The sequence below is a fragment of the Pundamilia nyererei genome, unplaced genomic scaffold (assembly GCF_000239375.1).
Source record: "Pundamilia nyererei isolate P.nyererei 1_Seehausen unplaced genomic scaffold, PunNye1.0 scaffold00017, whole genome shotgun sequence".
In the NCBI taxonomy this organism is placed as follows: domain Eukaryota; kingdom Metazoa; phylum Chordata; class Actinopteri; order Cichliformes; family Cichlidae; genus Pundamilia; species Pundamilia nyererei.
The window spans coordinates 2500065-2513633 of NW_005187418.1; the positions used below are offsets into that span (position 1 = coordinate 2500065).

Genomic DNA, 13569 nt, shown 5'->3' on the forward strand with positions numbered 1-13569 from the left:
ACACACACACACACACACACACACACACACACACACACACACACACACAGGTGCTGAAAATGAACCCGATGAACTCTTAGCATGTTTTTCTCGTGGCACCCTATAGCACCTACATAACCAAAGCAACAGCACTCATCTGGAAGTACCCCTCCGCCTACTTGTAATGTGAGCATAGCCCCGGGTTTGCAAGCCTGTTGTGAATATAGGTCCATTGTACAGCCTGATTGGCAGATTTTAATCTCCATACCGTGTTGTATATTTCAGAGGGCTATTTTTTACAGTAACTTGCTGTAAAAACCCAAATGTATTGTATTTATTTATTACAAATATTTATATTGAAATAATTTATTCTTATTTATTTATTTTTAGATAAAGATCGGGATAAAATATTTAATTTGCCATTTGTACACATGCACTTGATCTGCATAGCCAATGTTCTGTAAAGCCTATAGTCAGAGTCAAATAAATACAAAGATATATTTAAGTAACCGAGGTAAAGTAGCGTTTCTTTTTTTAAATACATAAAGATAAGAAATAAATAAAGTCTTAAGTAATTGTGTAGATTTTATACTTTTATGCATTATTTAACCTTTATTTAACCAGTAAGTCCTTTGAGATTAAAATCTCTTTCTCGAGAAAGATGTGACCAATGCACACCTTTATAAGATTAAAATGGTCAGGTAACAAAAAAGAGAAAGAAACGAAAAAGCCTAGAGTCAGAGTCAAATAAAGCACGTTTATAGAGAGGGTGATATCATGCAAAACTCTCAAGAGGCAATGTAATCTAAAGTTTTTAATCAGAAAGTAGGTTTTGTGTACTGTGAAAAATAGAATTAGTATCCATAGAATTCAGCTTAAATTGGTTCAGTTTTATATCTATAGCACCAACACACAACAAGAGTCACCTCAAGGCGCTTTACAATGCTAGATAATGAAAAGATCAGTATTAGAGTGCAAACCCCAACAATGATGAATCCCTGTTAGCACAATTTGGCAACAGCGGGAAGGAAGAACTTCCTTTTAACGGGAGAGCTCTGGGAGAACCAGGCTCGGGGAGAGGCAGCGTCTGCCACAGCTGGTTTTGGAGTGAGGAAAAAGATAGGAGAACATGGAGAACATTGAGAGACAAGAACAAAACAAAAACTATGAGAGACAGAAGACAACAGTTATTGATATGCAGTAAATTTAATGACATTATTTGTATATGTTTTTCCAATTAGAATATGCTTCAGCAAGAGCACAGAATGAATATCAGCACACATTTAGGGACCCAAAGAGATATTATGACCTGGATACTACGCCGGGGTAAATTTGCACTAAATAAAAATATAATTGCATGATTTTAATCCATAACAAACACACCAAATAGACCACATTAATGTTTTATCAGTTTTTAGACTCTGTCTCCCAAACTGATCTCAGAATAGCACAGCCTGCGCGCATCATTAGGGATGATCGTTCTTAGGGCGGCATTTAGCCACGGAGCTCTCTGAAAGGGATCACATTTTAAACTGAACTTTAAAACTGAATAGAAAATAAAACAGAAAAATAAACAGACCTCTAAAAACTGTAGTCAAGGTTTTAAAAAAAAACTGAATACGCCATCAGAATTAACATTAATTTCTCACAGCTGGTAGAAGTGAAGACGAAATGGATCCAAGATTCTCAGTTATTGTGGGGAGAAAATTGTCATGGGCAGAAATAAGAACTAGTTTCTATTTATGTTTTTAATACTGCAACAAAGGAATTTGATGACTACATTTCCCATTATTCCTTTCAATCCCGACATGCAAGATGTACAGTGGCGTCACAGGCGTTTGCTAACGTAGTCCCCGCACGTATTTTTCATTCAGGCAGCATTTGAATAAGGAAGATGGCGGCTGCAGCGGTGGTTGAGTTTCAGAGAGCTCAGTCTCTCATTAGCACGGATCGCAACGCCTCTATCGACATCCTACATTCAATAGGTGAGTCTTAGGCTGGTGTTTTGAGGTGAATATCATCCCATTCACTGCTGTAATGAATGATTTTACAGTTAGTGTGAGGCGGCGGGGTTAGCATGTAGCTAGTGGCTTTGAATAGCTGGAGCCGGTGGTGTGCCGTGCTGACTCACTGTAGAACGGTGGCTAACGGGAATTGCTAGCTGGTGGATGTTAGCTCGTTAGCACCGTTGCTAACTCTAGGCCTAGCCATGGAATGTGTCTGTTGGTGGTTGTCAGAATTGTGCATGAGTTCCACTGTGTGTGTGTGTTGGAGCTGTGACACTGAGCACAGTTGTCATTGACCCAACTAAAGACTGTCATGTTAGCATAGTTAGTGTTGAGGCTAACATCATTAGCCTGTTATCAAAAGCCTCTCAACAACACAGTGAAAAGCAGCTACCTTATAAAGCGAGAGGACCTATAACCTGTTTCATAATCAGCTGGACCTCTATAAATAACTAAATGATGGTGTAAACACACGAGTAGTGGTAAAGAGTTCTTACATTTCCCACAACAGACATAGCTGTCCCCAATCTGCCATGTCACACCAGCCCTACTAGCTGGCAAGATGTCATTTTCTCTTGTTTATCTCTAAGGAACTTATGTTCTTTCCACCTGTATATCTCTAGTATCAGTGCTGAAATTATTAAATGCTCAATTCCCCTGAAACTGCTCAAAGGGGCAAAATTATTTCTTAGTTATTAAGCCACAAATTGACTGTTTCCCTCAGGATTGTTTTCTTTAGTAAATTAGTTGGATTTTGGAGATGGTGATGGGACTAAGATATCTCAGTTTTGTCCTGCACAGCTTTGGCATTTCAAAAGTATTTCAAAAGATTTTGTTATTGAGGATTTTATGGAACCAAGAAAATTTAATTTTATTTATTTAAATATTTTTGGTTAAACTGTTTATGTCACATGACAAATCACAAGATGGGACTGTGTATTGTTATAATAAAGTGTGGATCACTATGCATGTTTGTAAATTTACTTGCCTCATAGTTATATTTTAATATTTTTTTTCTCATGTGAACTTGTTCTGTTTATCAGTGAGAAGAGATGTTCAAGAGAACGATGAGGAAGCGGTTAGAGTTAAAGAACAAAGCATCTTGGAGCTGGGCACACTGCTGGCAAAAACGGGACAAGCTGCAGGTAATGTTCAAAGACATTCTGTGTACATTTTATGTTTGGCTAAAACCTGGGTCCTGTTCCAGAAAACAGTTTCAGTAAACTCTGAGTCTAGACTTAAACTCGGAATCGATTTACTCCAACATGAGAAAAGTTAAGCTTCCAGAAAAGCTCATCTGACAGGGGTGAAATTCAAGTTACATCAACTGAATATAAAAAATATAAACCATACAATGGTTACATCTAGTAAGAATATCTCACTGGGATTTCAGCATTTGTAGTGTGAACTTGTGCTGATCTGATAAGAGCTCTTATAGCTGCTTTAGGTGCAGCAGGAGGTGCCAATCAGAGAGAAAACCTGCCAGTGAGCAAGTTAGGTTCACAATCTGTTTAGGTTATACGTCTTTTTGCAACAAAAAACTCAGTTTTCCTCATTTCAGGGTTAACAAAATAAGTTTTCCCTAAACCTGTTGCAGGGCGCTGCTCAGACTAAGAGATGTTGTCATATATATGTTTTTGCTCTTAAAGTTTTGAATAAGTTTTTTTTGTTTTTGTCCACAGAACTTGGTGGACTCCTGAAATTTGTGAGGCCTTTCCTGATGTCCATCAGTAAGGCCAAGGCGGCTCGGCTCGTCCGCTCTCTGTTAGATCTATTCCTTGACATGGAAGCAGCAACGGGACAGGAGGTGGAGCTGTGTCTTGAATGCATTGAATGGGCCAAGGGTGAGAAGAGGACCTTCCTACGACAAGCTCTGGAGGTAAAAAGATGTCTAGCATAGGCTTGTAAAAAACCTAAAATGTGTAAGCCCATACATACTTTGTCCACACCACGTATGAGAGCAGAAAAGTGTTAAAACAGTGCTACAAAGTCTTTTTCCTGAACTCTATCACTTTTACACCAGATGTGGCCTTTCTACTTTATAAAAGGAAGGGGAAAGATAACTGGATTAAGTGGGGGATTATTTTGTATTTTGGAAGTTTGATAGTAAAGACCTCCAGAGTAGTAAAAGCAACAAATTGCAGTACATGAACTGTGCCATTCTGATAGAAGAGGAGTATAAAGATGGTTATTGGATTTGTCATAAATGAAGTTATTGCTAGCTGATATATCTGTCCTCCCACCTGACCTCACTTAGTGTTGACATGGAACACAGTTTATGAGTAATGATAGTGAAAACAAAGAAATATGATATCCCAAACATAAATAGCAGCTGTGGGAGAGATCAGATTTAATGCGTTCTGACTCATGGAGTGGGAGACGCTGTGATTTCAGACAGATAATGATGGAGCGATTGGTTGTGCAACACCACCACTGTGACTCTGAGATGAACCTGGATGAAAACAGGAAACCTATGAATCCTTTACCTTTGCCTGAAGAGGATGACAGTTGTAGTTGTAATTTACAGCAATTATTGGAAAGCTAATAAAATGCTCACGGTGTGATTTCTTGATGCTCAGTGCGGAGCTCGATATGATACCTGCAAGAAACAGTTTGATACCAGTTACAACCAGATGTTTTCATCATCAAAATGCTGTAGAAGTTAAGATTACTCTGATGGAATTAATAAAGGGTACGATTCTGTCATTAGTTGTTTCTTATAACTGCTTCCATGTCACAGCTGTTGCTGCTGTTCTCTGCTCATCAAACAGCTTCTTGTTCTTTCAGGCACGACTGATCTCGCTCTATTTTGACACCAAAAGATACCAGGAGGCCTTGGCTCTCGGTGAGTGTTTAGAGATCCTTTTTAACATTTTTATGTTTTGGGTGAATAGCAATGTCTGTTTTCTACCACCAAGATATTTGGCAAGAAGTCTTTCATTCTTCTAGTGCTAAATTTAAAAAGTTAATGCTTGACTAAAATACTTCATAAATAAGGGGTTATGGGAGGAAATTGAGCAGCACATATCAGCACTATAATTGTGCATTCATCCCCAGGCAATTGCATAATTTTGATCAAAGTTATTGCAGAAGCTGGCGTACACAATATTAACCCAGATTTGCCCTCTTACCCTCAGGCTCCCAGCTGCTCCAGGAGCTGAAAAAGATGGATGACAAAGCTCTTCTGGTTGAGGTGCAGCTGCTTGAAAGTAAGACATACCACGCCCTCAGTAACCTGCCCAAGGCCCGCGCAGCCCTCACTTCAGCCAGAACCACCGCCAACGCCATTTACTGTCCTCCAAAGCTCCAGGCAGCTCTGGACATGCAGTCAGGTAAGAGTTACCAAAGTCTTACCTGGAATAACTTTCTGTCTGGGCGAATTATCAAAAAATGGGAGACTATTTTTTTTCCTTCATTTTTTTATTCATAAAGATGCGGGATTGTAAAGGGCAGGTTCACAGTTGACCAGCTGATTACTGCTGAATATTTCTTGCATGGGGCTGAAACGGTTAATAAGGCAGATGGATATAACAGCTAATGAATGGTGTGCTCATCCATTGTAGAAGGTAACTTAACAGACTACATAATATTATACCTCTGCCTGAAGGTACATCATCCATGCTCTGCTCAGTAGAAACGCAATGATCCGATACTGATTAAGAAAAAGTAATAATCAGCCTAAACAGTCCCTCTGAATAACTAGTGAAAAAAGAGGTGTCAGATTTAACACTGATGATGCTTGAAAAATGTTGCAAGGGTTAGTTTCACATTTTTACAGTAAAATGAACAACTTAGTTGTTCAGAGGAGGGGAAAGGACTGATGTCAGCAGATGCTATGACGATGTGAGATCGGCACAGTTTTCTGGCTTTTAAGCCATCCTTTCCTGCAACACTACCATGCAAAAATTCAGACTTTGTCATTGATAGAATCTTTTATGTCATTCGATTGCATAAGTTCGATATGTGGAAAATTAGTGCCTGATGTCTACCACGTTGTCCTCTTTTGGTTCAGTCATTGAGTGGTGCCAGGCATGCCATAAATCTTTGACGAGATGCCCTTTTCTACAGTTTAATATTGTTTGATAGGATCTCATAGTAAATGGTAATTTTCTGGCCTTTTTTCCTTTTTCTTAGTTTCAGCTTTATTTACAAAAAAGGCAAATTTTTCTATTCTTGTTAAGTTGAATGAAGTTATGGTGGTTTAGAGTAATAAAATGTTGATGTAGACAGTGCTGCACCATCAAGAATTTTTACCCTTATTAATAATTATTTTGTGTTTTAATAACATAAAGCAGGTCTTTTCTCGACAGGTGCATGACAAATTTAGATTTGATCTCCAGTGCCTCTAACGGTTATGAGTATGTGAAAACCACACAGTTTCTGATGTTGAAGCCAGAAGAGCTTGGAGGCATGATTTTATCATATTTATTCATGGATATAAATGGTGGAGTGGATTAATACAGTAGAGCTTCTCTAGTCTTATAAACAGTTTAAAGCAGTTTGCACCAAAAGCTGCATTCAGGCAGCCCTTTTACGATTGCATACATACTCATGACACATCTGGGATGTTTTTGACTTTCAGTGTTTTGTCTACACGGCAAAATACAGACTTTGAGGTGCTTGGGATCAAACTGCTAAATTCCTGATTACAGGATGGCTGACTAAATTCTTAGACTTAGCTGCATAACACAATATGACCTGAAAAAATGACACAACATGATCATTTCCTTTGTACTTTCCAGCGTTATGATTAAGTTGTCCATGTCGGGCAACGCCCAGAGAAGCTCAGCACAGGGTGGTTTTAATACTCTTTGGAGTCATGCAGTCATATGGCAGCCTCGGCGCTCCGAGTTTTTGTTGAAGCATCACATACTTCACTGTTGTGGGTTTTTGTTTTTGCCTGAAATAGTAACTGTCATGCTGTGTCATCTCTGGTGCAGGTATCATCCATGCAGCAGAGGAGAAAGACTGGAAGACAGCCTACTCCTACTTCTTTGAGGCCTTCGAGGGTTACGACTCAATCGACAGCCCCAGAGCCATCACAGCACTCAAATACATGCTCCTGTGCAAAATTGTACTCAACTCGTAAGTAGTACTTATACTGTTTTACAGTAATACGTGGTACTAAACACTCTTTAAATGTCTAATGAACGTATTTATTACTTGACTCTTTCAGGCCAGAGGAGGTACAAGCCCTGATCAGCGGTAAACTGGCCCTCAGATACGCAGGCAGACAGGCAAGTACAAGCTGTCATTGGATTTTTATCCAAACACGGAAAGAATCACAAATGCTGCAAACCACCTTTTGAACTAAATAAAATAGAAATATCAGTTGTGGATTATTCACAAAGCAGCAGCTTTAGTGTGCAAAGGTGTAATAAACGTGTTATTTAAGTGAAGCACACAGTTTTTGTGCGAGTGCTGCAGAATTTTACTCAAATCTTTGATGATATTTGAATTTAAATAAATGTGTTGGTGTGTTTCAGAAGAAAATGACCTTCACTGTAACTACCAGATATTTCTTAGTTTTGTGTGGGTGCTTCATTAATGTTTTTTTTCTTAATAAAAACATTACTAATATTTTTTCTCATCTTTCTGTTTGTAGACAGAAGCATTGAAATGTGTAGCCCAGGCCTGCAAGAACAGATCATTAGCAGATTTTGAAAAGGTAAGAATGCCTTTAGCATTGTCAAATTTTGCCCGGTGGCTTTAGATAAAGATAAAGAAACACACATTTTGTCATTATGGTCTCTTTGGCCTCACATTTGTCAGCTGAGGGTGAGGTGACACACTCAGAAGTTAACATTAGGTCCTCGATTTTCATTTTGAAGGATTAAAACCTTGACGTTTTGTGTCGTAAGCTGCCTCCTTGTTATTTGACAATTTAAAGTTTTCCTAAGTCAGAGTTTGGCATGTTCCAGGCCCTCACAGAGTACAGAGCAGAGCTGCGGGACGACCCAATCATCAACACTCACCTGGCCAAGCTGTACGACAACCTGCTGGAACAAAACCTCATCCGAGTCATTGAACCATTTTCCAGAGTGCAGGTGAGAACATGCAAGGCTCAGGTGTATATAGGAAACCCACCACTGTAATACAAAATGTGAAAACTTTTACCAATCAGTCCTAAAACTTTACATTTGCTGAAAAGTAAAGTTGTATTTGTGTCTTTGAAGAAAAAACATCTCATAACATGGGGGATCGTTGTAAATACAGCCGCTAGCAGACTTTGTTGCCCTGGCAGCCATATAAGCCCCCCTCTGCTTTTCTGAGTTAATGCGATACCATCTCTTGGCCTGAAAGCTTGATTTTCTAAGCAATAATGCTTCCCCCTCCCCTGCTGTTTGGTTTATTACACTTTCATTTTGGTGAAAACTTTGGGAGATACTGGCATCTTTCTCTCTAGAGTCACTGCATAACTGCGTGAATATATTTTAGATGCATCACCTTATTTCCCAAAGGTATATCAGTTTGAGTGATCCTGGAGAAACCCTGCAATATCCAGAAATGGCACACGGACACACTGTGGACTATTAGCATGATGAGGCAGCTACATTAAAAGCCTTTCTATTTGATTTAACTCTTGTGCTAATCATACAGTTTATACTGCGTATTTCTATCAAACAATAGAAGCTGAAGTCTGCGTGACTGCAACAGGTCTATTACTTAATACTAGTACAGACTGATGTTATTGTTTGTTCTTCATCATTACAACTGAAAAATGTATAATTAAGATCTGTATTTAATTTGTGTCCTTCGGTTTTCAGATAGAACACATATCAGGTCTAATCAAACTATCTAAGGTAAGTGTTGCTGCATTTTGGATTTATTATTTATTTAAATTTTTTTTAAGCTAACATTCAGTCTTGTGTATCTCAGCTCATTTTTAATTCCTTATCTTTATCTCTTTAGGGCGATGTTGAGAGGAAATTATCACAAATGATTCTGGACAAAAAGTTTCACGGTAATTGTGTTGTTGTGTTAAAAAAAGTATTTTGCAAAGCTATACTCGGCAGTCTGCTGTAATACTGTTTTTTTTGCACGCCGCCTTAGGAATCCTCGACCAAGGTGAAGGTGTTTTGATCATATTTGAAGAACCCCCAGTGGACAAAACATACGAAGCAGCTTTGGAAACAATTCAGAACATGAGCAAAGTCGTGGATTCGCTTTACAACAAAGCCAAGAAGCTGACATAGGTGAGTAAAATTAAAGGATTCGGTTATATGTGCAGTCTTCTTTCTCTCGTCTAAATCTATTTTTCTTCTTCTTTTTTAAACCCCCTCAGAGCAGATCACTGCAGCAGTGAGATGGAGAAACTGTGTGTTTGACCAGCGTGTGCAACATTTTCAGAGGGGACAAGGGAGAGCAACAGGAAGTCCCACAAACTGCAACAAAACAGGATCCCCCACCATCAAACCCTCCCCCCTCTCTACCCCTCCTCCACGGACAATTTCATCACTTTTTTTTTCCCTTTTCTTTTTTATTCTTTTTAATTTTGATATCTCTTCAGGATTCTGTATAACACTCAGCGGCCATATCAGGCCATCAGGGAATATTGTACAACCACAATAAAAAAAGATGGAAAGGTTTAAGAATATATATATGTTTATATCTGCTGTAAGGTTCGGCCTGCCAAGCCTTAAAGCTGACTCCACTGCAACCTCAAAGGTGCAACTTTGACCTCTGTGGCCTCGGGCTCTGCGAGGCTTTCTCTTCCTTCTCCATATCTTTCAGAAGCACACTGTTCAGTTTTTTGGAAGGTTGGGATGCTCCTTGGAGTGCTGATTTTTAGCCCAAGAGCTCCCTCTAGCTCTTTTTTTCCCCCCCTCCTGCTCCTCGCCATATCAATGCCAACAGTTAGTCCCCTCTGTATTTCAGATATGTATTAAACACTTTCTTTGTTTTTGGTTTTTGTGTTTCTTTTTTTTTTTTTTTAAAAAGGAAATCAGATGGTTGCCACGTCTGCCCCTCCTGCTATTATAAGTTTCTAGAACAGACAGGATGCCATTTCACCACTAGTGCCATGTTTTCGGCGCTTCTGTTTGCCTCAGTGTTTGGATGCAATGAGATCGCAGGATAGAGGTGGAGATCATCGCCTCTGAGCGTCTGTGAGTTAACCCGGGTGAACAGTTCTCCATTGTTAGTTCCTAGCACTAGTGTGGTATGCTAGCAACCAAACAATTTGTATGGTTTTGATTTGGTTTTTGATTTTTTTTTTCTTTTCTCGTTTTGTTTTTCTCTTATAAAGACATTTTCGAAAATAAATATTTTGTATTTTAAGGATTTTGTCTTGTCTCTTGCAAAAAAGAAAAAAAAAAGTTGATAATTTGGGCCAATGGAGCTAGTTTGTTAACCACAAAGCTGCATGAGGTGGTTAGTAGGCTGGTGTTTCATGTTGCAAAATTCTCTGACATGCATTTAATGATGGTAGAGTATCCCAGATGATGTATACAATAGCAAATGTCTTTCTTTTTTTTTTTTTTTAAAGAAGAGGTGTTTACATTTAAAAAATTAAAATTACTCCCAAAATGGAGATGTTAACACCCTAAGAACAAGACTACACTTTTGTGTGCTGCTCTGTCAGTAACAACTTTACATCAAAGGGCATTAAATCCATTTTTTCTAATGGCTTTGATTTTCATTTTGCTTTTTTTTTTTTTTCATTAAAGGTAATTTGTTTTATCACATTGAATTAACCTTTTCTATGATTCTAAGCAAGATTTATTTCTTTTCCTCAAAAAACAAGAAGCACAAGTCGTTACTGTAGCTGTCATGATAATTAAGAGTTCCAGATCAAATACTGCATCATTATGAGTAACTTTGGATCCCCTCGCAGCATTTCTACAGATTTTTTTTTTTTTTAACAGATTTTCCACATCTGAAATAAAGATTTCCATTTGCCTTTGAAATTTAAGCATCTTGTTTTCCAGCTTATGTTTTCATAAATAGTTTTCTGCTGTCCACGTGATTTGAAGGCAGTTATATTTAAGTTTTTATAACTCATAGAACAAGACGTGGTTATCAAATTGCACATTTATAGTAGTTATTTATTAGAAGTTTTTCATGTGGAAACGATATGATTCCCAGAGCAGACAGATCATACACTCACTGGACACTTACATATGCATTTTCCCTTTAAAACAGCCTTATTGCTAAGTAGCACAGATGGAACAAGCTGCTGGAAACAATCCTCAGATATTTTGGTCAATACTGACATTACCGCATCATATCAACACTTCCTGCAGATTTGTTGGCTGCACGTCCGTGATGTAAATCTCTCCCCTCCACCACATCCGAACATTGCTCTACTGCACTGAGTTCTTCATCTACAGAAACTATTTTGAGAAAACAAAACAAAAAAGTTTCACACATCATCTTCTTCACAGAATCCACAATCCATGTGACTTAGCACATTTACATTTTAGCCACATTTTTTTTGTTTATTTGTTCTTTTCTCCCATAATTCTTGTTCCCAATGATAATAATGCCTATATGTTTAATATGTGTTTTCACCTTTATATTGCAAATTACAATGTTGTATAATCCACAAATTGACATTTTAATATCTGATTTCCTAAAACATTTATTTCTTCAACGCCATTGTTTTATTATAGCTGGACTTAGGACCAGATAAGCCTGGTCCAAGGGCTACATAACTTTTGATATCCCTAAATAACATCCCAGTTTGAAATTTCTGAGGGTTTCTAATATGAAAGGAAAACACAGGCATAATAAAAACTGAAGACTGTAATCTAAAACTAAGTCTAAACCCAGCCTAATGTTATTGTGGATCATTTTTCCCCATATAGAAAAGATTTTGTTTTATCTATTATCTGACACAGCCTTTTTTTTGTGTCCTTGGAGCAATTCAACCTGGGAGAAGATCAGTTTTATGGGTGTCTAAGGATTTCAGAAACAAGCTTCCCGTCGCTTGCGTGATGACGTTACAGTACGTGTTGAAATCCCGCCTCCTTCGACGTCAGTCTGTGCGTTTACCTCTGTCAGCGGAAGCTTGATGCAGAGTTTAACCAGAAGTAGGATAAAAAACAAAAACAGCCCACAGTGATGTCTACACGGGTGAGTTTATTTGAAGCTCAGACTCAGAAGTACACTTGGAGCGGAAAATATTGAAGAATAAGCCGGAAGTACACTTAGAGGACTGCAGGGGGGTTTGTACTCGGACAGTGAGCCAGCACAGCACTAGCTGTGTGGCAGATTCAGTTGTCATTCATAACTTCGTAGGTAGCCCGGAAGACAAATGGAGTATCTTATGACCAGTGTGAAACTCAGCATTCATGCAGCTGTTTTTGTTTCCCACCTGTGAATTATTATAAGTAACATTTGCCATATTTGGGCTGTTTAGCTGTGTTTTTAGCCTCGATATAAAAAACCTGCTGTTCAGGGTTGGATGTGTCTCTGAAGTGAAATGAAGGAAGTGTTGCGGTGTTTAATGGGTAAAAGGGAACAAGAAAGGCACATAAAGAGAAACGTTTACTGTAAGCCCAAACTTACTTTTAACTCAGTGTTAAAAATTGCATTTTTACTAATACTTTAGCTACTTTCAATTAACCAGTAATTAAGCCTGAAAAGCCCTATGTCACTGGGTATAGGGCTTTTCAGAGATATAGGGTATTTGGTGATTTTAAAAGTGTGATATTCTAATATATCATCCTATATATTAATTCACACACATGAAACAAACACATTTCAGCAGCATTTTTGTTATATGCAGTAATATATTTGCTTAGGTACTGGGGTCTGTAATTGAAAGTAAGGTTAGTATACCCAGGGTATGTTTCCTTTGTCTGGATTCACCCCTGACATGTCAATCAGACTAAGCAGTCACATGAAGCTTGTCATCATCTCATTAAGTTAACCCAGGATTTCCCAATCTTGCTACAAGTGTATTTGTAAGGGGAGGCGTTAACAGCACAGCCGCTGATTTTGCAAAATAAGATGCACCTTTAATAGCAACCCTGCTGCTGCAGACATATCAGCATTGTAAGAGAAAAAACTCTATACAATAGTTTAGCATTAAAAGTACTGTATTAATGTGTGTGTATTCTAAATGTTTTGATCAGCAATACTGGAAAATAACTACTAGGCTATATTAATAAAATTTAGTGTATTTGAAGGCATCTCTGTCAAGACGTGAGAGAATCTGATGCATTATAGTCAAGTTGTATTTAATACAGTTAATACTATAGCATAATTCATGTGCAAAATATTAGTAACCATAGCTTTAAAATTAATGTAGTGATCGCCGTTTAGATTCACCTCGGCATAGTACAGGTGTTACTGTCAAAAAGAGAAAGAATGGGCTGTTCTCAGCCAGTGCAACATGTAACACACAGCCTTAGTTTTTAGTCAGTTTTGCTGTAGCTGTGTAAAACAAAGTGCCGCTGGATGAGAGTAAGAGGAAAGATCAATTATCTTCTTGTTTAAGCTCGTTAAACAGATGGTTTGCTAAAGGACTTTTATCAGATTTTTCCCAGTAAACGTCTTGAATGTTGATAACAGAAGTGAGGGCTGCTGTGGACTCTAGAAAAACATGTTCTTTCATTCCCCCAGTTCAACATCGCGG

The 13569-nt window shown here is 38.2% G+C and overlaps 2 protein-coding genes across 3 annotated transcripts in view; both read left to right on the forward strand.

The window, feature by feature from the left end:
* Positions 1-1705: 1705 nt before the first annotated feature.
* Positions 1706-9888, forward strand: psmd11b (proteasome 26S subunit, non-ATPase 11b). Of its 2 annotated transcripts, none has more exons than XM_005725816.2 (13): positions 1706-1964; positions 3029-3130; positions 3668-3864; positions 4773-4830; positions 5123-5317; positions 6926-7070; positions 7162-7222; positions 7591-7653; positions 7907-8032; positions 8753-8788; positions 8898-8949; positions 9039-9181; positions 9271-9888. In XM_005725816.2, exons 1-12 carry the CDS (start codon positions 1874-1876, stop codon positions 9179-9181), a joined length of 1269 nt encoding a protein of 422 aa, XP_005725873.1. In that variant the 5' UTR covers positions 1706-1873; the 3' UTR covers positions 9271-9888. The 2 variants fall into 2 exon arrangements, with proteins under 2 accessions (XP_005725873.1, XP_005725874.1); XM_005725817.1 differs by having other exon boundaries at positions 9276-9888.
* Positions 9889-11927: 2039 nt separating this feature from the next.
* LOC102210483 (vesicle-fusing ATPase-like) overlaps positions 11928-13569 on the forward strand; it is a 28921-nt gene continuing 27279 nt past the window's right edge. Inside the window, exon 1 of the mRNA XM_005725818.2 lies at positions 11928-12062. Coding sequence (XP_005725875.1) covers positions 12051-12062 — 12 coding nt within the window. The 5' untranslated portion in view covers positions 11928-12050. The remainder of the gene's footprint in view (positions 12063-13569) is intronic.